We start from the raw sequence: 23,661 nt of genomic DNA, 5'->3' as shown, positions 1-23,661 counted from the left end.
GTAATAAATCACAGACTAACATTTGCACAAAACAAAATAAAGCCAAATATGTTCTAAAATGAAGCTTGACTATATTTCTTTTTGGTTTTTATTTTAAATTCAACGTAAGTAATATAATTGCTAATATAAAGTACTCTAATATTAGTATACGGATATGCTGTAGAAATAATTCAAATCAGGAACTATTTCATATAAATCCAGTACAATATGAAAGATATATTTAAGGCTTATTTTCACATTGTACATAATTATAATACAGTTGTTTAAACTAAATATAGAGTGTAATGGCTGGATTTCATTCTAATTAATCTTATTTATACTGTACTGTAGTTTCGCTGAAGTTTAAAGACGTATCACAAAAACGTTCAAATTTACAAACTGTCATATTTTCATTCGTATCATATTGATATCCTGCTAATTTCTATTTATTTGTCACAAACGACATCTTATCTAGAAATTTTTACGCACGAAAAGTTCATAAAAAACATTATTAAAATTCCTGTCAACTTCATACTTACTAAATATTTTTATACAAACTAACAATCAGTCTCCTAAGATTGTGTATCTTGCGACGTTATTCATTACACAATTGTACATACTATACATTTCAGATTTATTTCTCCCCGAGACACACAATCGTTTACTTTACATATAATATTGACGTATTAAATTCCTTATGTCAATTGTCAACATATTTGTACAGGAATTGTTACTTTATTTATATATATCTTACAATTCGTTTATATTCGTTATTATTATATTCAATCTAACTGAAGAAATATACAGATTTTAGAACACTGTTAATGTCAAAGTCCCCCTTTTCCGGAACCTTCTTTAGTAAGGAATTGACTCGTTTTTTGTTCGCCGCGCCGACGGAGCCGTCTTCGATTTCACTAAAACAAAGCAAATTTACCATTAATGTTTGCAATACTTGCAAATTAAAAATGTAATTTTAACAAAATTAATTTCTATCAAAACTAGTATATGTCTTCTACTTCTTCTGCTTAGCGTTTTCCCTGTCTAGTAACGCCAGAATCCGCTTTCCTGCATCCATGCCTCCACTTTGCCCGATCATATCGGCATCTAAATATCGTATGTATGGATGAAAAAATACCTTTCTGGGTAGCTGTAACGTTTCAAAAGGAAATCCGACAGGTTGTCTAAAATTGGTTGCGAATGGAGAGCAACGAATTGTTCTCTGCATATCTGAAAAGAGTTAAACAGAGATGTATAATCTCAACAACATTTATATAATTTATTTAATATTATTACATAATAGTTCGTTGTTCATTTGTTCATAATTAACGCAACTCTGTATCTAATTAACTACTGGCTTTATTACCATATCTTCTCAGAAGAATCTTCATTTCTAACCGGTGATAGCTTTAATTAAATTAAATCTTGTAAAATAAAGACAAGTGCTTGTTTTGCGAAGAAAAATGAAAGTATCGCAGATTTGTTGTTTTTTTGATTTTGAGATACGAAATTTCCATTTTAACCTGGGTGTTAATGTTGGAAGTCTAGAGAAAAATATTTATTATTTGTGTTTTTATTAGTTAGACTAATTTAATGTACACTAGTAAGCAAAAAATCCATGTGTGTTGACTCTTCATAAGATTTTACTTATGAAGAGTCAACACACATTTGGTGGACATTGGTTAGGGTAATTTAGATCAAGTTCAAGCCGAGATGGCCCTGTGGTAAGAACGCGTGAATCTTAACCGATGATCGTGGGTTCAAACCTAGGCAAGCACCACTGAATTTTCATGTGCTTAATTTGTGATTATAATTCATCTCGTGCTTTACGGTGAAGGAAAACATCGTGAGGAAACCTGCATGTGTCTAATTTCACTGAAGTTCTGCCACATGTGAATTCTACCAACCCGCATTGGAGCAGCGTGGTGGAATAAGCTCCAAACCTTCTCCTCAAAAAGAGGAGAGGAGGCCTTTAGCCCAGCAGTGGGACATTCACAGGCTGTTACGGTGTTACGGTAGATCAAGTTCGGCCATTTGATTTGCATTGCAAGTGGGTACCTGGTTCATGATGTCAACGGTGTCGGGATGCGTCCAGAAGCAGTCGTGCACCGACACGAAGGAGACGGCTGCCGCCTCGCAGTGCAGTGACGTCAGCATCATGTGCGACGAGTCCAGCGAGTGGATGAAGTTCGGGGGGAACGCGTTTCGCTGCTTCATCGTGCACGGCCGCCTGACGTGTGGAGCGAGTGTTTATTAAAATTGCAACGTCATAGATTACACAATAGACCAACACGTAAGGGTAAAAACATATATGAATTAATAGTAGTGAGTGTGCAACTGACTGGTTGAGGTCGAGCACGGAGGTGGCGGGCGCGGGCGTGGTGCGGCGGAAGTACGGCTGCAGCACGGGCAGCCCCAGCGGCGTCACCCACTCCACACTCTCGCCGCACACGCCGGATATCACTCTGAAATTGACACATTTTTAAATACTCACACTTGTTACATATTCTATACAATATAAGGTTGTATAGAATATGTTGTATATACAACGAAAAATACCTATTAATTAAATAGTTTGTTCATGCGTTTACAAAACGAGGACTTTATAAATATACTATTTATTGAAAATTACGTAGATGAGCTAATTTATAATATCGGCTACGTGAGAAAAATATGAAATATTATTACGACTCACTTCGCACAATCAGTGAACCAGTCTTGTATAAGCTTAGTGGAGGTGAACATCTCACGTAGAGAGTCAAAAGTGCGCGCTGTAAGGTACTGCGAGCACGACCATACGTGTTCCTTCGGGAATTCCTCTATGTCTGCAGCAAATAGTATTAATTTATGATTAAAAACTTTTAAATTGTGCTTTACCTTATATAGGTATATATATATAATGCGTACCGATTAAGAAAACATTCATAAATGGTGGAAAGAAATGATGTCGCCTATATTCATTATGTAATGAGATTAATTTGAACTTGTTAAGCCGTTGTTCAATTAGCTAGGAAACTAAATAAGAGAAAATATTTTGATACAATGTAATGTTTATTTCGTAAAAAATATGTATTCTCGTTTTTTTTTCTGACCAATGAGGCTATAATAGAGATTAAAATAATGTACAAGTGAAATGGCAAAAGCTCCATTAGAATTTATGCTCCATTATTTTTTTTCCTAATAACTACCGGTTATTTTTGTTTTTTTATTTTATTTGAAATCAATTTTACCCACTAAATATTTTACAACCTAATTAATCAATAACAATAATTCAGTTTTCTTATAATCAAATACGATTAAGAGTGTAAATTTATGAAATGAGGACTTATTATTTATTTTATCAACGTTAACTTTAACAAAGCTATTATTTTAAATTTACCTTTAAGTTGCTTAGCAATTTGAAGACGAGCTCCGAATTTAGTGACACCGTAGACTGTAGTCATGACGGTTTGCTTGATAACTTTGCGCCTCACGAAGTTCTCCAGCACAATCGCCGCGGGCACGCCGGCCGCCGCGTCACGGACACGCATGTTCTCCACCTGCAAATCGTAATGAAAAATGATTATTTAACAAAGAACAACTTCAATTTTTTTATCCGTTGACTTAGTGTCAATAGATGGAACAATAATTTTTTATACCATTAATTTTTATCAAAATAAATAACAAAGTAACTTGAGGTGTTCTCCGTTAATATATATATATATTTATATATATATATACGTACAGTACAAAGCAATATTTAATAGTTGTGTTTAATGGTGGAGTAGAGCACTGCATCGAGTGTCAACTTACGAGCGCGGCCACCTCGCTGTAGACGTCCTGCGGCGCGGCGAGCGGCGCCAGGTTGACGGCGGCCGCGCCCGCCGCGTCGCCGCCCAGCGCCGCGTAGTGCTGCAGCCCGTTGCACGAGCCGTCCTGGTGCACCGGGAACCCGCACTCGTACTCTGGGGACACTACTGGTGAAACAGACGCTCTTGTCGACAAAATTACCATATTGGACCATGGGTTTACACATACCTTCGGGATTCGGTGAACGCACAGCGTTGGCTATCTCCATGCAGCAAGCGAGCGTCTGCCAAGGTTCTTCAGACTCTTTCCACCAGCCTTCACCGTCCAATGGATTGTCCGCAGAGTCTAGGATTTTGTCCATTATACTGTCTGCATACGCTAATCTGTTCGAAATCAAAAATCGTTTAATAAATAAAAATAATACAGTCTACAGGTTTTTTTTTTTTTTTTTATAGAATAGGAAGGCGGACGAGCATATGGGCCACCTGATGGTAAGTGGTCACCAACGCTCTTAGACATTGGCATTGTAAGAAATGTCAACCATCGCTTACATATCCAATGCGCCACCAACCTTGGGAACTAAGATTTTATGTCCCTTGTGCCTGTAATTACACTGGCTCACTCACCCTTCAAACCGGAACACAACAATATCAAGTATTGCTGTTTTGCGGTAGAATATCTGATGAGTGGGTGGTACCTACCCAGACGAGCTTGCACAAAGCCCTACCACCAGTAACCAGGTTTCTACGTTTTACTCGTTACCAAATTACTTCGAGCCTATTGCTCCAGAAATTAATGATATATTCACCTCTCGTCGACGGTGCTCCTCTTGTGCGTGCCGGTGAGGTTGACGGCGTGCACCTTGAGCCAGCGCAGGCCGCGCGCGCGCAGCGGCCGCGTGCGCGCCAGGCGCAGCAGCGCGCGCGCCGCGTCCGCGCCCAGCGCCGACACGTGCGGGCCCACCGCGTACACGCGACCGCGGAAGTCCATGTTGTGCGGCAGCCAGAACGTGGTCTCTCTGCGGGTTAACGTTTGTTTTTTTTTATATTTGCCAGGCCTACTCCACCTGATGGTAAGTGGTAGTAGAGTTCAAACGCGACGACGGCCAGTACAGTCGGGAAGAATGTTCTGCACTAGCCGTCCCCGCTTTGCCGGCCCGCAAGATGCCTTTTCACGCCTCGTTTGAAGGAACCCGGGTTTTTAGAGGAGGGTAACACGTGAATTGGTAAAGAATTCCATTTTTTGGAAGTGCGACAAAGACAGGAGTTGTCAAATTTCTTTGTGCCCGATGGAATTGATGTTTGGTGACATCGAGAGCCATCACGCGTAGACTTATGAAGGACCCCTTCCTTTTTGAAGCAGGATTTGAGAAATAATTGTACATATTAATTAGATTTTCTTACTGCAGATGAGGTCGATGCTTCGAATTTGTCGAAGACCTTTAACTATTGAATAAATAATAACACGCGGGTCACTCGTAAAGCTATCGATCGGATTAGCTCACGTCGACCTCCTTTACAGTTGTAATACTCGTGTCCGGGCATACCTGTAGTGATTGGCGAGCGAGAGCTTGTAGAGCGCGTCGCACCACAGCGAGTGCATGTCGGCGCGCGCGCGGTTGAGCGCGACGCGAGCCCGCAGCGCGCTCGCCGCGTCCGCCGCGCCCGCGCACTGCGACGCTTCCAGCGACGACGCGGGAGGCGGGATGTCCAGTTTCTTGTCTCCACCCGACCTGCCGGGACGATTAATCGTTTTTAGAACGTAGAAAGGTGACTCGGTTGACATTAACCTTGCTCGAAAACTAAATTAATTTTGATGAGTCGTACTTGAAAACTTTCATTTGCAAATCCAGAATAGGTTGATTGATCACCCAGGGCACTTCGCCGAGCTGGTTGAGGCTGTCCAGCACCGGATACAGGGAGGCCGGCGGCGCTTCCTCTAATCGTTTCATCTGACCCGTCACGTAGAAAGGCATTCTGAGATGTAAAATATAATATTATATTAAGTGGCAGATCACTTCAGTGAATGGTATCACCATAACTTTATATATATTGTTAAAATATGTATAAAATAATTTTTAATGTTTCAGGTCCGGCGCGGGGGTACAGGGCGAGAGGGAGCGTCACCTGACGAGCGGCGTGGCCGTGAGCAGGCAGGCGGCGGCGTGGCGCCAGGGCGGCGGCGGCGCGCGCGTGGGCGCCAGCGCGGCGCGCATGCGCAGGGCCGGCCGCGCCGCCGCCGCGCACAGGCGCGACAGCGTGGGGTGCGGCTTCAGCTCCAGGCGCACCAGTCGGCCCCACGGGCGGTGCACCTTGTACACGGCCGGTAACTTCTTGCTATTGGATACGATACACGTTAATATATGGCCATCAAACTTTAAAACAGGGAGCGACTCAATGATTATTTTGGAGAGACTCAATGAGACAAAGGTTTGTTTGCAAAAATAAATTTATTACAGATAATTAAAACTGATATTGCGCTTTCCACCACTACTCCAAAATAAAATTGCTTTCATAAAATAAATGGTATCAATTTCGTTACATGAAGTGGCTTATTCTAAATATTTTTACTTAATTTTCGTTTAAAACTCGTTTTCTAAATTTATTCTTAATTTTCTTACGTTACTTGCGAAATCATACATTGAACGTACATGCATACGTTGAACGTCGATCGCCATTATATCTATTAATGTAAATCATAAAAAGTTCTTACACTTTAGCTTTCGGTTTGAACATGTTGACGTCGATTTTCACGTCGTTGATGATGATGTTATAAAGAAATTTTCCGATATTCTGTCGTATTTCCATCGGCCACGGGGCTTCCTCGACATCCTGAGAAAGTCAGAAAACAAAAATGTATCGATAGAATTTCATTTGATTTCATATAAAGTAATAACAAAACTAGCCAAGGTATTTACTTGTTTTTGTACTTACCAAGCACGCGCCCTCCCTATTCTGATGCACGAGTATTTGCCAAGCCTGTCGACTGTTGTAAGGTGTGGATGTACCATCCAGCGAATGCCTCTCTAAATACCACTTGCAGTATTTCCCGTATATTTGTTCAATTTTATTGAAAACACCGTTACGTTTATATTGTTCTATTTGATATCTGAAAGTACGATTATAATTGATAACAAAATAATATAACATACTTAAGCACAGAAAAAATGTGCTTTTTATTGGAAATAAAAATATGCACGCAAAATACTATAACCTGATAGGAAGATACCATAAAGACACGACAACATTAAAAAAAAAGTTACTTTTGTAATATGATTGTAACTTTAAATAATTATTATACATAAAAACTAAATATATATGCAGTGAATACTGAAAGATATTTTAAACTGTCAATCTATTGCGGATGACGCACACCTCGTGGAGCAGACTTCCAACTTCTAAACAACAGGTTGTCAATGAGAATGTCTTAAAAGAAAAATACTAATGAACTACTTTTTGGTCTAACATGGATTTAGACTCCAGGACCTCAGAAGTTGGAATGTGTAGCCCTATAAATCGGGTAACTTATACTCTAGAATCTAGAATATCAAGATAATCAATCTAAGAGTAATGAAACACTAACCTGTTGTACACCTGCGTTCCTAGATCTCTCTGTAGCAACTTCAACGTGGGACTGTAAGAGTCACTGCCGTCCACTAATTTATTTATTTCACTCATCATTAGATTAACGAAATCGTCCACCTGTAATTATAAGAATTAAAAATTATTTTTGTATAATATTCGAAACACAGTCCTTCCAACGAAAGGGATTAAATGTCGCACTATGTACTCACCGACAGCACCTTGAGGTAGGGGTAGAGCGTGATGGCGCAGTGCGAGGCGTTGCTGCGCGCGCGCAGCGTGCCCGTGTTGCGCCGCAGCGCCTCGCGCATGGCCGCGCGCCACTCGCCCTCCGCAGCCTGCAGCTTCTGGCGCTGCCCCAGCACATACGCTTTATTATTTTATATTACAGTATTCCATCGTATTAAATTGAATTAAATCGAACACTTTACTATAATACTCATTATTTTAAAGAAATCATTATACGAGCATCACGAATAGACTAAAATATAATTGAAAAATTGAATTACATAAACATCCACGTCCTTCGATTCTTGATTTTGAACTGAAATATTTTGTACTTCGATCTCTCCGTTCATCTCCATTTCCAGCTGCTCGCGGCCCTTCGCCTTTAGCTCCTCTAGCGTTAGGAGACCACTCGCCGGCGAGATCAACAACCCTTTTCTATTATCTACATTATCTAGTTTTATTTTGTCTAACAGTGGGCAATCGTAGTCCAGCAGTGGAGGTGTATATTGCGGTACAAAATCTGGCTCTAATCTTCTCACTGCTTTTAGTACTATTTCACGTTGATCATATAAAAATTTGGTTTTATCCAGTAAGTCATTTAATGTAAAACCCTGTGGATGAAAAAATACCATATATGTACCTATTAATACCTATATAATAATACAATAATATTTTTAGGAGAAACGTTTTACAAAAAAGATTTTTGATAATTCAATCATATATTATTTACCTTATTTTGCATTTCTCTATAGTAATATCCTAACATTGAATTCTTATTGTTTAAATCAGTTCTTTCAACACACTCAAATATGGCGGCGAATGTTTGTTCATTCGGTTCTATTTTATCGTCGGACATGAATGATAATAACTCCTTGGCATTATCAAGTTGAGCCTGTTTAAATAATAATTACTAAATATAACACAATCAAATTTTATAATATCGTTGTTTAATTAAATTAAAAAATAATATAGAAACTTCTAAAATGAAAAAGATTATTTAATTCAAATTTCGGTAAACATTTCAATATTTTAATTGAATAATGGAGACAAAAATATATGATAAAGTAATTAAAAAACATTATTAATAATTAATCAAACTAAATTATCAATAGTTTTTAACAACTTATAAGAAACTTTCTAGTGTGGCCATGCATCACTCCAAGTTTTGTAACCTTTATTAAAAAAAAACAATAGAAAGTCTTTTATTAATATAATATTTACCGTTGATGCATATCCTTGTAAGAGTGTATTGTATACTTTGACACTGGTAACCTTGGGATGTTCGGAAACCCTAGCACTTCGTTTCCGATAATGCTGTAAAACTTGTCGGCCCTAAAATTAAGACAACAAAAACAATTTAAATTTGTAATATTTTTGTACAAGTATTTCTAATGTAACAAAAACATACACAAATTTAATTATTCATCTGAATACAAGAAGACATAAATACAAATTGTAAGTTTTATTAATAAACAAATAAGACACAGTATATATTAAAGATGGATTATTTTTTACATTACAATGAATGTTGTTTATCATAAACCACAGCAGACCCAAAAATCAGGGCAAAGATTAGTTAAATAACAAAGGAGGTTGTTTATCTTAAAGTGAAATTTTATCAGCAATTGTATGAATTATTTTATACTAGTATGTAAACGCGGCGTCGTTGTGTGAAAGGAGGGGAGAGACAGAGAGGGAAAATAAGAAGTTAGGTACCTTTTTGGTACCCCTGACAAGGTGTATGCAAAATATCATGATCATCAATTGAGTAGTACTTATAGAATAATTTTAAATCTTAATTTTTATTTTACCTCAGAAATCATGTCAAGAGAGCATAAAAGCTGTAAATGAGAAGTGAGTGTGCGCTGTAGAGCCTCCTCCTTGCCTTTTCGTTCCAACTCACGCGTGTCTTGCTTCATATTCGCCTCTTGGGCGGCACGACGTTTTTCTCGTTGTTTTTTCTTTTTCTGTTTTAGCACTTGTTGTCTATCCATCAAAGAAAAAATTCTGCATTAATTATGTTGGAGACTGTCACTATGAAATTATTTTTCTCTTTTAAACCTAAAAACTTTTAATAGTCTTTCTATGGGTTGGAACATTTTTACACAATACGTTCCAATTACAAGCAAATTAACATCAAGCGATGTAGATGATCATTGGTTTTAATAAGAATAAACATATATTTATTAATATGTTAGAAACAGATATACATTTTTCTGTTTTAATATCTGTTCATAAGAAATTCACTGTCCTTCAATGAAAGTTTTGGTGTGTATAATAATATGTTGTAGTTACTAACGTTCACCATAAAAATACCTGAAGTCGCATCTGGTAACTTTTCTTTTATCATTTTAGGATTTTTAATTAGGCCAAGTACAAAATAATGAATGTTCAATAGTTTGGTGTTTAAATAGGTTATAAAATTTAATCTATTTTGCTTTAGCCACCATAGAATAGATGATTTATAAGTAAAAAAAGTTTTGGACCTAAGTCATTAAGTGCCAGTTTTAAAATATATGCGTATACAGACAACAGTCAAGTTTATATGACTAACTTTCTGACTAAGGTAAAGTTCACACACATTATCAAAATTTAAGCCACTCACGCTTTTTTAACATTTAAACTCTTGATGCGAGAAACTTCACTCTCAATATTGAATTCATCTTTCATTTCATTTATATCTTGGTTAATTGTTTCATCACAAATTTCCTCTATGGCTGAATGTGATAAACCTCGCAATCTGTAAATTGATTAATATGTAGTCTTAATTTTTGTATATAAATTTCTTTTAAGTTGATAAAGAGAAAAGCAAAATGATGATCAAAAGAGTAAGAAAAATAATTTTAAAAGAAATTCTGACACATTTATTATCCAGCAGTAGATTGTGGTGGAATAAACTTTTCCTTAAGGGAAGAGAGACTTTTACAATTTAAAAGGAGCAATATTAGACTATAATTATTACTCACTGCAAGTTTGATAAGTGGTTGATCATAAGTTCTTGATCATAACTTTCTAATTGGTTGTCAATAAATAACTCTTTAAATACTGCATGTGGATGTTTGAGCAATGGCTCTTTGGAATTTTTTGGAACATATTGAGGATCAGTATTGAGATCAAATTCCTGATTTAGACCTTCATTTATAGCATATCTCAGATCTTGCAGACGCTGATCATAAATTGTAGCTTTTCTAAAATTGTAATAACTCTCTTTCACCATGTCAATGTATTGTTTAGTTTTAAACTTTTCCTCTAAAGTTGTGATTTTATGATGGGTGAAAATGAGGGCACATTTGTCATCTTCTAATTTGATTTCTGGTACAGGTTTCTTTAGAATTTTTTCTCTAACAGTTTGAAGTAATTCTTTGTCAACTTGTATATTATTTGGTTTTTTATTAGGTACTGTAGTTAATTGATGGAGCTGTCCAAGAGAGACAGGACTGGAAGCTAGTTTTGATAAATGTGCCGCATTGAATTTGCTTATGGATACTTGCAATTCAGTCATACTACTCTCGTTCACTGTAAATGTATAATAACAATAAGTTTAATGTTCTGAAAATGATGTGAGTTAACACTATCAGCCACAATTGACCCACCTTGCAATAATTCACCATATTTTTTGTGATTTTTATGTTTACTTTTCTTTTTCAAAGATTTCAAGGCATTAGCCGTTCTCGTAGATTGATGTCTCGCGAGAAATTGATTTTCTAGAACAAATTCCAATGTTATGCAACTTGTTGTTTAGGTTATGTTTATATTTTGAGTTTGTGTCAATAAGTGAAATTTCTTATTATTTTCCTCAAAGATGTTTATAAAAGCTGAAGTATTACCTGTGTTGGGTGAATTCAAAAGTACTTTGCGACAGAACGAACATTTTATATGACTAAATGATATATTGTTTAGAGAACTATTTGCAGTTAATGTTACACCGTGAAGTTTATTATGACATATATTCTTAGCAGATAAAAGCCGATGCATTATTTATAATTTAATATTATTTATAATAAAGGCCAAAACCCATGCCGAAAATTCTTAGACCACGTGAATATGAAGGACAACAATATTATCTTTTGACATTTAAAACAGCACAGACCACAGACTTAACAGAGTTACAGAACACACAGACTAAAATCATACTGCTATACGTTTGAGTTTTGTATACATTTTGTGGAGCTATTTTTCTTACCTTTTTTTTACTTTCTTTTATAACATATAACTGGTGGTAGGGCTTTGTGCAAGCTCGTCTGGGTAGGTACCACCCACTCATCAGATATTCTACCGCAAAACAGCAATACTTGATATTGTTGTGTTCCGGTTTGAAGGGTGAGTGAGCCAGTGTAATTACAGGCACAAGGGACATAAAATCTTAGTTCCCAAGGTAGGTGGCGCATTGGATATGTAAGCGATGGTTGACATTTCTTACAATGCCAATGTCTAAGAGCGTTGGTGACCACTTACCATCAGGTGGCCCATATGCTCGTCCGCCTTCCTATTCTATATAAAAAAAAAAAAACATAATTAATACAATAATACACATAATCTAGTTAGTGATTTCTATGGTAGAGTACAATGTCCCACTAGATAAGTGCTCTAGCGTTGAGTTTCTTTTTATAGACTATCAGAAAACACAAGAATCTTTATGGAACCCGTAACTCATTCGACAAGTTCAATTAATCTCATAATTATCATCTGTCCACGATTTCTCTAAATTGTTAATTACATAAACCAACCCCTTATGGGTGTCCGTAATTGTGATTTATTTAAATTTTTTTAATTTAATTTTTATAATCATATAAGTTTCCATTTTTTTGTTACTGTCTAGTTTAAGGGTAATGTTGCACATTTCTCTTAGATAATTACAATAACTATGACTGGCGCAACTTATAGAATTGGGATTTTTTTGTATAAAAAGAAAATACAAACGGTAGTAAATAATATTTTCTTTATATTTTTAGCATTAAAATTAATTAAATATATGATTTTGTTAGTAATAGTAATAATTTTAGTTAATAAACTATTAAATGTTAAATAATATTTTTTTAACATAGAAGTGCATCATATGTGTAACTGAGCCATTAAAAAAAACTGTCACGATGTCACGTTAGTAGGTAGTGTTTCTTGATAGTACTGTACTATCTATAGTCTATAGTTTGTTTTTATTGTTATTGTCAAAGTCTAAATTATAAATAAATTTTATATTTTACATAGGTATTATTTTACTGTAGTTTTAAAAATAATAACACAGCAATAAATATATCAGAGATTATAATTTTGATGTAAAATGGAAGAAAAAAATTTTGTTTGTAAGTAATATACTTTTTTATGTTATTTATTATATTTTTTACAATTTTTTTATTAGAAATTACACATTTATTTCAGGGACATCTGATTTAACGAGAAGATTTTTTGAACTGCGTTTTCAAAACGATTGGCTCTTTAAAAAAAAGAAACAACCTTGGGGGTGAGTTTAAATTTATATTAGATATAAATTAAAATGAATTTCAATTTATGACAGTACATAAGATTCTTATTTGAATAAGAAATATTACTGAATGAATATATCCAACTAATACTGTAGTTACTATTATTTCTCATAGAGAATTCCACAGAATCCTCCTTGAGAATGGTTTTCCAGAAGAAATAACAGTAAAGCACTTACGAAAGAAATGGTCATATACATATGATGTAAGTTCCTTTTGAATATTGTAATAAGTAATTTTTTCTATGAGACATTTAAACCAATTTATTATTATATTATTAATTTAATATAATTTATCATTTTAACATGTCCAAGTATCTTTTATTTTTATTTGCACTTTAAACCTTTACCAACAAACTAGATGTCATAAATATTCATATTATTTTCAGAAATTTAATTAAATCTCATAAATATTTATATTATTTTCAGTCATATAGAATAGCCAAAAAAACTAAAAATAAGAGTTGGAAATATTACAGAATGTTTGAAAAACATTTTGGGAAATCTCAAGTTTTAGATAAGTATGAAGCATGTAAGTTTTTTTTAATTTTTCTCTACTCTTCTTCTTAATAATTTAATGAAGTTATTGTTAACTTTAATAATTGTTCACAACAATAATAACAAAAATGCTTTCTGGGAAAAATTTATTTAATTTATTCCTTAATAAATGTATTCAATTCAAATTGTGTAAAAGTAAGTTGTAAGTGTGTATGTATGTTTTATTTAGCATTATTATTTGTGATTATTTATTAAAAATGGTAATGTCTTAATTCCAGCATGTATATTCTATGTTGTGGCAAACATAATAATGGAAATTAAATTGTAATGTTTAAATACCCCATTGGCTACATAACTTAATTGGCACCATAGCATATATGTGTTATAATCATTTAAAATTTACTAATTTATATTAAAAATGAAATGGATGTCTGGCAACTATAGAGACCTATCAGGCCTACATTTGTTATCGATGTCGGATACTAACAGTTGACTCAAATTCAAAAGAGCTTCTAAAATTCCTCTCGATTAATGTATGTGCTACTAGCTTTATGAAATTTTAAAGTATTTTTGATTTAATACAGTTTAAAATACAAAAAAAAATCACTGGTTTGCCAAAGAATTAATTTATTTTATCTTCTAGGGAATGATGAATGGAGATTAAAACTAATAATTTGTGTCTCAGAGGCAAAAGAAGTGAAGTTAGATTATCATAATATGTGGAGGTACGTCATAGTTAAGGCATTACACATAACAATGTTTTTATAAGCTGTTTATTAACATAAGAATTATTTACATTGATTACTTGAATTAATGAACTGAACCGTTAGAAATGTTGGCAAGAATGCTAGCAATATTACCTCATTGAATCTCAATTCCAAATCGCTCTAAAAATGTATCAGCCTGTGTTTTTATACTTAAAACCATGTACAATATGTAAAGTGCTCCAGCTTCAATCAATCAACAATGCTTTAGACTTTATTTGTCATGAATTAACAATCAGACAGGCATATTTAGTTTTGCATTTATATGATTATTCTAATTTTGAATATTGTAATATATTCATTAAATGCTTGATTCATATATTACGATTATATTTTACATAATTTTGTAGTGTTTTATAAAATATACCATTGTATTCTTAAACTAATTTAAATCATTTTATTGGTGGTAGAGCTTTGTGCAAGCTCGTCTGGGTAGGTACCACCCACTCATCAGATATTCTACCACAAACCAGCAGTACTTGGTATTGTTGTGTTCCGGTTTGAAGGGTGAGTGAGCCAGTGTAATTGCAGGCACAAGGGACATAACATCTTAGTTCCCAAGGTTGGTGGCGCATTGGTGATATAAGTGATGGTTAACATTTCTTACAATGCCAATGTCTATGGGCGTTGGTGACCACTTACCATCAGGTGGCCCATATGCTCGTCCGCCTTCCTATTTTATATTAAAAAAAAATCAAAAGAAATAAAATTAAAAAGAATTTGGGTAGTGTTTAAAAGAATGTCGTTAATTATTCTATCTTTCTATAGGTATGTTTTCTCTAATAAATAATTTATACTTGGTGCTATAGATTATAAAATATTTTATGTTGTTACACAGGACAGTGGAAACAGCATTAAGGTGCCAGGATTTTCCACTAGACTGTTGCATCCAAGACTTGAAAGGATTATGGCATTATATCCGGATGACGTTTAATGTACGTAATATATAGCTAAAATTATATTGAAAACCGCCCGACACAAAAAAAAAACATCTAAAGAGTAAAATATCAATTACTTTTCAAACAGTAAAAATCGCATCAAAATCAGTCCATTCGTTAGGAAGCTATGACGCCGTAAACAGACACACAAAACGCACATTAAACTTACAACACCCCTCTCTTTACGTGGGCCGTATATAATAAAACTACAAAAAAATAATTGCTTTAAAAATATCAATTTAATGGTATTGTATGTAAAACAAATTATATTATTCAAACAATTTCAATTTTTAATTTAAAAGGTTAAGCAATGTCTTATGTTATTCACTTGAACTTACCTAAAATGTTACTGCACTTGTTTGAATTTAACGTCAAAAACTATATGAAAATATTGTTGTTATGGAAGAGCGCGATCTTGGCTTATTATATATACTCAAAATAAGGTCTCAACAACAAATGTAATAATTTTTAAACAAAAGTAAACATTCATTTTCATTTTATTAATTTCGATTATTAAATTAATTAAAGAAACGATTCGTTTGGCTTACAGAAGTTACAATAGGCTTATGGGTCTAATACCTGTAGATCAGAATACTAAGAAAAATGACAGATTCAATAAAAATTATAAACTACAATTCGATAGCTCGTAAGCAAAAATAAACCTTATTACATTAAAGTAACATGTAAATCTCCCACTCCTGGCTAAGCCCTCCTACCCTTTTTGAGTGGAAGCTTTCGATCTCCAGCATTAATGTTAGATTACTGGAAATATTAATAAGTTTTCATAATAGCTTACATAGTATAAAAAAGTAATTCTCACGTAATAAAACATTGTGAATATAGAGAAAACATCGTCTAGTTTTGCGGAGAACGGCGAGCCGGGACGACTGGCCGTTGTACACAGCCATGGTGGACTACTACAGGAAGCACGAACCGGACTACCTCGAGCGACTTGAGAACATGTCCCCGGAGAGCCTGGCCTCGGCCGAGCGAAGGGCTAAACACGTCCCGAGAGGAAAGCCCAAACAAGAAGACATTGTAGATGAGTTTCAATGTAAGTAATGTTGGTAACCGTAACAGCCTGTGAATGTCCCACTGCTGGGCTATAGGCCTCCTCTCCTCTTTTTGAGGAGAAAGTTTGGAGCTTATTCCACCACGCTGCTCCAATGCGGGTTGGTGGAATACACATGTGGTAGAATTTCAATGAAATTAGACACATGCAGGTTTCCTTACGATGTTTTCCTTCACCGTAAAGCACGAGATGAATTATAATCACACATGAAAAGTCAGTGGTGCTTGCCCTTGCATTCTTATCACTGGGCCATCTCGACTCTTGGTAAAATTAAAAATAATGTTATAGACTCTCATTTGACAATTCGATTAAATATTAAACGCCAATTGTTCGCCTACAGAGTCATCGACTGCAATCGACCAATTAAAATTCAGATAAATGGTAAATTAGTTATTCTTCGGCGTTTGAGCAAATACAGGTTAACTTTTGTAATTTTCGAAATTCTCTCAATCAGAAGACCATTGTATAAAAAGACTATATTATAACAAACCATATATTTTATTATTTCTATTATAATTTTATCTTATTTTTAGGGTCGAAGGATATAACGGAATCGTTTATACAGATCCGCCTTCAAAATGACTGGCTTTTTAGGGATCGAAAATGGGCGTGGAAGTGAGTCTTTTAAGCTTTAACTTTGCACTATAACTGGTATATAACCATCCGGTATTAATATAATAATTATATGGTATTTATTAATAAGTACCTACATTAATATTTTTAAATTAATACAGAGTTTGTACTCTTCAGTTGTACCTGGTGTACCTTTGATTACTACTGGTGGTAGAGCTTTGTGCAAGCTCGTCTGGGTAGGTACCACCCACTCATCAGATATTCTACCGCAAAACAGCAGTACTTGGTATTGTTGTGTTCCGGTTTGAAGGGTGAGTGAGCCAGTGTAATTACAGGCACATAACATCTTAGTTCCCAAGGTCGGTGCATTGGTGATGTAAGCGATGGTTAACATTTCTTACAATACCAATGTCTATGGGCGTTGGTGACCACTTACCATCAGATGGTCCATAGGCTCGTCCACCTTCTTATTCTATAAAAAAATATTAAACTGACGAAGAATTAATTATTCACAATCTAAATTATAGATTTTAAATCATTAGCGTAATTTTAATACATTATGAATATGAATAACAACCAGGAATTCTTAAAATGAAATTAAAAAAACACGGAATAATCTTTCAAATACAGTAAAGTATAAATGATAAAATTGTACTTATCAAAATCGTATTTGCGGCAACATCGTCTAGTACAAAGATCCTTGTTTTTTTTTTATAAAATAGGAAGGCGGACGAGCGCATGGGCCACCTGATGGTAAGTGGTCACCAACGCCCATAGACATTGGCATTGTAAGAAATGTTAACCATCACTTACATCACCAATGCGCCACCAACATTGGGAACTAAGATGTTATGTCCCTTGTGCCTGTAATTACACTGGCTCACTCACCCTTCAAACCGGAACACAACAATACCAAGTACTGCTGTTTTGCGGTAGAATATCTGATGAGTGGGTGGTACCTACCCAGACGAGCTTGCACAAAGCCACCACCAGTAAAATTTGACATCTGTAGTATGTAATCGAATTTAGCGTAACCGTTTCATACATTACCAGTATCTTATTATCATTTGGTAAATGTCAAAAGCAATTTTATGTTTTTTTTTTCATCTATGAACAATACCATTTTGAAATATTAAAACAAAATCACGCAGTTAACGTCTATGTATAGTCTGTTTGTCCTGAGTCTGGGTGTAATTATCTATATAAGTATGTATTTACAAAAGAAAAGTAGTATATATAGTATAACAGTTGTCTGGTTTCCATAGTACAAGCTCTGCTTAGTTTGGGATCAGATGGCCGTGTGTGAATAATGTCCCAAGATATTAAAAAATAAATATATATTAAATAGTAATGGTCCTAGATGGTAGCCTTGGGAGACTCCAGACTTCAGGCAAAAGCATTAAATAATATGAACTACCAACAAACTTATGTATATCTTTAAGAAACGATATTTTTTTATATGTTTTTATTACATTCTAGATCTGATTATACAAGTTGATGGAACTCTGTGTCGCCTATTACATGGCAATAATTATAACTTGAAACCTAAGTCTACGGCTAAACTTAGCATTAAGAAGTCTAACCGTTACGAGTTAAATAATAATTATTATTTTACGATTTTATTTTATTAGTAATCTTCGAGCAATCATGATAGAGGAGTACGGGTTCCCGAAAACATTAACTGGAAGAGAGATTTGTAGAAAATGGGCGGCCACTTATGCTGTATGTACTTAATAATAATATGACATTATATAATAATAATAATAATGTCCTCCAGACCGATTTCGGCCACGGCGGCCAATCTCAAGAGAGATTAGCCAAATACGCAGGAGATATTATAGTGCACAAGTGTGTGCGTAAACACAGGTGCACTCTCTATTCCTTAACTCTCATAATCCGATGGGACGGCAATCCGACACGACCGGAAAGAGTTCAGGCGCAGGACCAACGGCTTTACGTGCTTTCCGAGGCACGGGAGTGTTCACACTTCCAACTTCCAGACTCCGGGCTGCTACTGAGAATTTTCTGACAGAAAAACACAATAACTTTTTTATTGGCCCGACCGCGGAATTGAACCCAGGACCTCCGGGTCTGCGGCCTTATATCAAGCCACTAGACCAACGGGGCAGTCATATATATATATATATATATATATATATATATATATATATATATATATAATAATATAATATTATCTAAAGCATTTTAACCAAAAGCGACATTACCATTAAGGTTTAGAAAAAATTCATTCTACTTACTTTTTCTTTTAAATATTTTTCTTATACACCCAATACGTAATATCAAATTTACGAAATGATCTAAAATTGGAAACTTACATTTTCAACAGTCAACTAAACTATCGTTCTTGAATGCTTTACTTAATTTTGTTCATCCTTACGACGTTTTATTAAAATACTCGAGATTGTTTTATTAACTGCCCAAAAGAGCATGATCTAAAGATTTGTTTGTTTAACCTTTTTATTTGTCAAATTAAAACTGTTTTCCAGCAAGCCTATGTGGCAGAATTTCGTACACATGCGAGTGTCCTTTACCATCAAGCTCAGGATGAATTATAAACAAATAGTTTTTGGACAGTTTGAACACTGTTGTTCTATCCACTATATACCGTACCGTAACAGCCTGTGAATGTCCCACTGCTGGGCTAAAGGCCTCCTCTCCTCTTTTTGAGGAGAAGGTTTGGAGCTTATTCCACCACGCTGCTCCAATGCGGGTTGGTAGAATTCACATGTGGCAGAATTTCAGTGAAATTAGACACATGCAGGTTTCCTCACGATGTTTTCCTTCACCGTAAAGCACGAGATGAATTATAATCACAAATTAAGCACATGAAAATTCAGTGGTGCTTGCCCGGGTTTGAACCCACGATCATCGGTTAAGATTCACGCGTTCTTACCACAGGACCATCTCGGCGACGATCCACTATATAATTATTCGTATTACATTTTCGAATTGCACTAATGTCTTTGGTTATACAATCACTTTTAAAAGTACAAGTACACGAACGGAACGAAGTCTTAAAATGGAAAATACATTTTAAGTCATTTGTGTTCGTTTCGTGTCGATAACATTCTTCAGATTATTTGATAATTTTGTTAATAGGAGTATCAAAAAGCGAAAGCAACGAACAACAAATCATGGGTTTATTACACATTATTCGAGCTCTACTTTGGAGAGGGCAGCCTGAGCCTTAACCCATTGGTTGGTTGTGAGTAATTTTTTATTTTTATTTAGCTCGCCTGTGCTTATTGTATACGATACGAAGTGTTATATAATTTAAAAAAAAATTAAGTCTCAATTTTTTATAATGCGGTTGAAAATAAAGTAATAATAGAAGTTTGAATTTTGTAAAAAAAAATCAGAAATCTAAAGATAATTTTGATTGGTATTTTATTACTTATATCGAATCGTATCATTCGTGTAAATTAATTTTATACTAAAAATTTTTTTCAGGGCAAGAAGAATGGGTATTAAATTTGATAAGTGCCAGAACGGACTTAGACCATTTATTTAGATTCACAGCGAAGAATTCCGAAGATTCTTGGCGGTATTGTTCTTATAATATATATATATTAATATCAGTATATATTTGAGTAATACTATTTTCTATTCTTCCAGAGAAGTCGAAAAGCGACTGAGAACAATCGGTATTCCCTTAGATCACAGTTTGTTAGATCTACCAGAAATTTGGAAATATTTATTGAAAACTTTCAGGGTAATAAAACTATTTATGTAATTAAATTAACAATGTCCTCAACTACATAAAAATAGACCATCTTTCTTATTTTTATAATACTAATAAAGATAAGTTTAATAATGATATAGATAATGCTTCAATTGTTAATTAATATTAACGACGTGCCGGTTGGCGTGGTTGGTGGATGCTTGCCTTTCACGCCGTATGGTTGTGGGTTCGATTCTCACCCAGGACAGATATTTGTGTGCATGAACATGTATGTTTGTCCCGAGTCTGGGTGTAATTATCTATATAAGTATATATTTACAAAAGAAAAATAGTATATGTAGTATATCAGATGTCTGGTTTTTTTTTTTTATAGAATAGGAAGGCGGACGAGCATATATACCACCTGATGGTAAGTGGTCACCAATCAACCCTTAGATATTGGCATTGTAAGAAATGTCAACCATCGCTTACATATCCAATGCGCGACCAACCTTGGGAACTAAGATTTTATGTCCCTTGTGCCTGTAATTACGCTGGCTCACTCACCCTTCAAACCAGAACACAACAATATCAAGTACTACTTTTTTGCGGTAGAATATCTGATGAGTGGGTGGTACCTACCCAGACGAGCTTGCACAAAGCCCTACCACCAGTGTAGTATATCTGATGAGTGGGTGGTACCTACCCAGACGAGCTTGCACAAAGCCCTACCACCAGTGTAGAATATCTGATGAGTGGGTGGTACCTAAAATAGTTTCCATAGTACAAGCTCTATACAAGCTTAATTTGGGATCAGATGACCGTGTGTGAAAAATGTCCCAAGATATATTAAAATATGTTACTAATGGTCGTTATATGACATAAAATATATTATACTTGTAATAAATATTATGTCTATTTGTTTTAGATATGATATTGCATAAAAATTTTTAACAAAACTATATGGTTCGAAATTACGTTTCTACAAACAACCGGTCATATGTAATATATATATATATATAAGCTAAATTTTTATTATTATTTTTAATATTATTTTATTATCTTAAGGATTAGAAATAAATAAACTTGAGGTTGCTTTGTATCCAAAGAAACGACATTTTAAGTTTATTATTCCGTTTTTCCTCTCGATTCCTCATTACTTTTCTTACTAAATAATTATTTTTTTAAAACATCAAATATTTTGTTAAATGTCATTTCTAACTTTTTTTTATTATCAGATATAAACAATTAAACTTATCAAACATTAAAGAAATATAAATACAATTATTTCTATACATATTGTATATATGTATGTATATATTCGTTATTTCAGTGGAAACAGAAATTTGCCAACAAAGGTATTCTGAACGAGCAATGGCCTTACTTCGAAGCGATCGCAAAATACATTGAGATTCATGAGAAGCATGTCATTAAGGAGCAAAAAGATGATCACTACGAAGACGTGGCTCTCGATGATGACCTTGAAGACGATATGAAACTCTTCGACCTGAAACAGAGATTGTCTCTCGTCAAGCCGAAATTTGAAACCATTGAGACGAATCTGTGCAGGTCTTGTTCGAACGAAGATGGCTGTGTCAGCATTTACAACCAGACTGACGACGACGGACTGGACCTAGCTCATAAATTAAAGATCATTGGTGGTATCGAGGTAATTACGAACATCTGCTCACTTGCCTTTCAATTAATATAGATGTAAAGTTAAATTATTGCAACCCAAATTCCATTGTTGCAGGTAGATCAATCGGATACGTTACCAACGCAAATATGCCTGAGTTGTGTTAAAGAATTAGAGAACGCGTACAAATTCAGACGGAAATGTCAAGAAGCCGACAGGGAACTGCGAAATAGTTCGTCAAATAAAATTAAAATAGAAATACCAACCGACGTCAGTCACCACCGGTTGAAAAACGATGGTGACGATCCAGGAAGTCAAGATTTTGAAGTCGATTTACATTACGATGACTTGGCAGTGGAATCATCAACCAAGTCGAAACAGCTGATCAAGGGAGAGAAGAAAATTATAAGGCGGAAAAAAATACGCAAACTGAGATACGATTACTGGAAAGTGTGCGAAGTCTGTGGTAAACACACGAGGAACCTCGTCAGCCATCTCGACATGCATTCTATCGACAAGTGCTACTCGTGCGAAATCTGCGAGAAAAAGTTTAAGTTCAAGAGCGGCCTCATAGTGCACAGAGCGGTCCACAATCCGACGCCGAAGAAGACCTGCGAGGTCTGCGGGAAGAGCTTCCACATCCTGGCCCAGTATCGCCGTCACTACGCCTACCACGCGAACGAGAGGAAATTCGAGTGCGAAACGTGTGGAAAGAGATTTAATTCACTAGACATTCTGAGAGTTCACAACAGGTCCCACACCGACGAGCGCCCCTTCAGCTGCCCGGAGTGCGGGAAGACCTTCCGCACTGCGGGCTGTGTGAGCAGACACAAGAGGATCGTCCACAGAACCGTTAAACTTCTCAAGAAATAAAACTTCGTCGTTATTGTTATTTAGTGTGTATTTGACCTCGTTATCGGTTGTGTTTAATTATTTATTAAAGGTCTTTATCTCGCTCATTGTTTATTATCGCAATTCGTTGGGTTTATTTCATTGTTATAAAATTTAATTTTAAACGTTTTAATAATTTTTCCTTAAGCGCGAATAATAGTACGGGACAATTTTACTGAAAAAAATTTTTGTAAATACTCTAAATATAGACGTTATTTTCAAATAAATCTATCTTAAATATCTGAGTCTCGATTTCGAGATCAAATATTTGTGCAATATCCAAGACCAGTACAATACCCTAACGTTACCCCATTCCCATTATCTACATAATTTGCTAGAAAATACGACGGAATTAATTATATTCAAGTTTCTTATAACTTGGCCGAGAGAGCCGTTGCAAGCTTTCATTAGCTTAAGTAACTAACCTAGCGTATTGTGAAGCAAGTAGTTCTCCCACAAGTCTTCCTATTTTACTAAATGTTTCTCCGTGGAATAATTATCAAGATTATAAGAGTATTCAATTCGCAATAGATGTTTGTGTACGATAATGTTTAATT

At 35.0% G+C, this 23,661-nt stretch overlaps 2 protein-coding genes across 2 annotated transcripts in view; one reads left to right on the top strand and one right to left on the bottom strand.

The window, feature by feature from the left end:
* Positions 1-37: 37 nt before the first annotated feature.
* Positions 38-11,635, bottom strand: LOC126771719 (DNA-directed RNA polymerase, mitochondrial). The gene is made up of 24 exons (XM_050491751.1): positions 11,402-11,635; positions 11,168-11,278; positions 10,541-11,090; positions 10,180-10,314; positions 9,386-9,560; positions 8,796-8,906; positions 8,305-8,466; positions 7,856-8,185; positions 7,559-7,699; positions 7,348-7,466; positions 6,699-6,873; positions 6,478-6,596; positions 5,892-6,101; positions 5,592-5,741; positions 5,312-5,497; positions 4,574-4,783; positions 3,994-4,148; positions 3,769-3,920; positions 3,356-3,515; positions 2,672-2,801; positions 2,319-2,441; positions 2,035-2,206; positions 1,115-1,206; positions 38-893 (listed from the first exon to the last, which is right to left on the bottom strand). Exons 1-24 carry the CDS (start codon positions 11,547-11,549, stop codon positions 767-769), a joined length of 4,143 nt encoding a protein of 1,380 aa, XP_050347708.1. The 5' UTR covers positions 11,550-11,635; the 3' UTR covers positions 38-766.
* Positions 11,636-12,743: 1,108 nt separating this feature from the next.
* The window catches only part of LOC126771808 (uncharacterized), a 30,721-nt gene continuing 19,803 nt past the window's right edge, over positions 12,744-23,661 (top strand). The window contains 14 exon segments of the mRNA XM_050491915.1: positions 12,744-12,874; positions 12,951-13,032; positions 13,169-13,256; positions 13,480-13,582; positions 14,192-14,273; positions 15,151-15,247; positions 16,094-16,304; positions 16,856-16,937; positions 18,527-18,617; positions 20,016-20,121; positions 20,367-20,460; positions 20,532-20,628; positions 21,911-22,246; positions 22,331-23,092. Of these exon segments, the coding sequence (XP_050347872.1) occupies positions 12,853-12,874; positions 12,951-13,032; positions 13,169-13,256; positions 13,480-13,582; positions 14,192-14,273; positions 15,151-15,247; positions 16,094-16,304; positions 16,856-16,937; positions 18,527-18,617; positions 20,016-20,121; positions 20,367-20,460; positions 20,532-20,628; positions 21,911-22,246; positions 22,331-23,092 (2,253 nt within the window). The 5' untranslated portion in view covers positions 12,744-12,852.

The sequence above is a fragment of the Nymphalis io genome, chromosome 11 (genome assembly GCF_905147045.1).
Source record: "Nymphalis io chromosome 11, ilAglIoxx1.1, whole genome shotgun sequence".
Lineage (NCBI taxonomy): Eukaryota > Metazoa > Arthropoda > Insecta > Lepidoptera > Nymphalidae > Nymphalis > Nymphalis io.
This window is presented reverse-complemented; position numbering and strand designations above follow the sequence as displayed.

What these genes read in the sequence shown, in the direction of transcription:
- LOC126771719 (XM_050491751.1), bottom strand. Translation starts at nt 11,549, where the DNA reads ATGCATCGGCTTTTATCTGCTAAGAATATATGTCATAATAAACTTCAC. An exon ending in AGTTTAAATGTTAAAAAAGC is followed by an intron (nt 9,561 to 10,179) that starts GTGAGTGGCTTA and finishes TTTGATGGATAG; the next exon opens with ACAACAAGTGCTAAAACAGA. An exon ending in GCGTTCACCGAATCCCGAAG is followed by an intron (nt 3,921 to 3,993) that starts GTATGTGTAAAC and finishes TAGTGTCCCCAG; the next exon opens with AGTACGAGTGCGGGTTCCCG.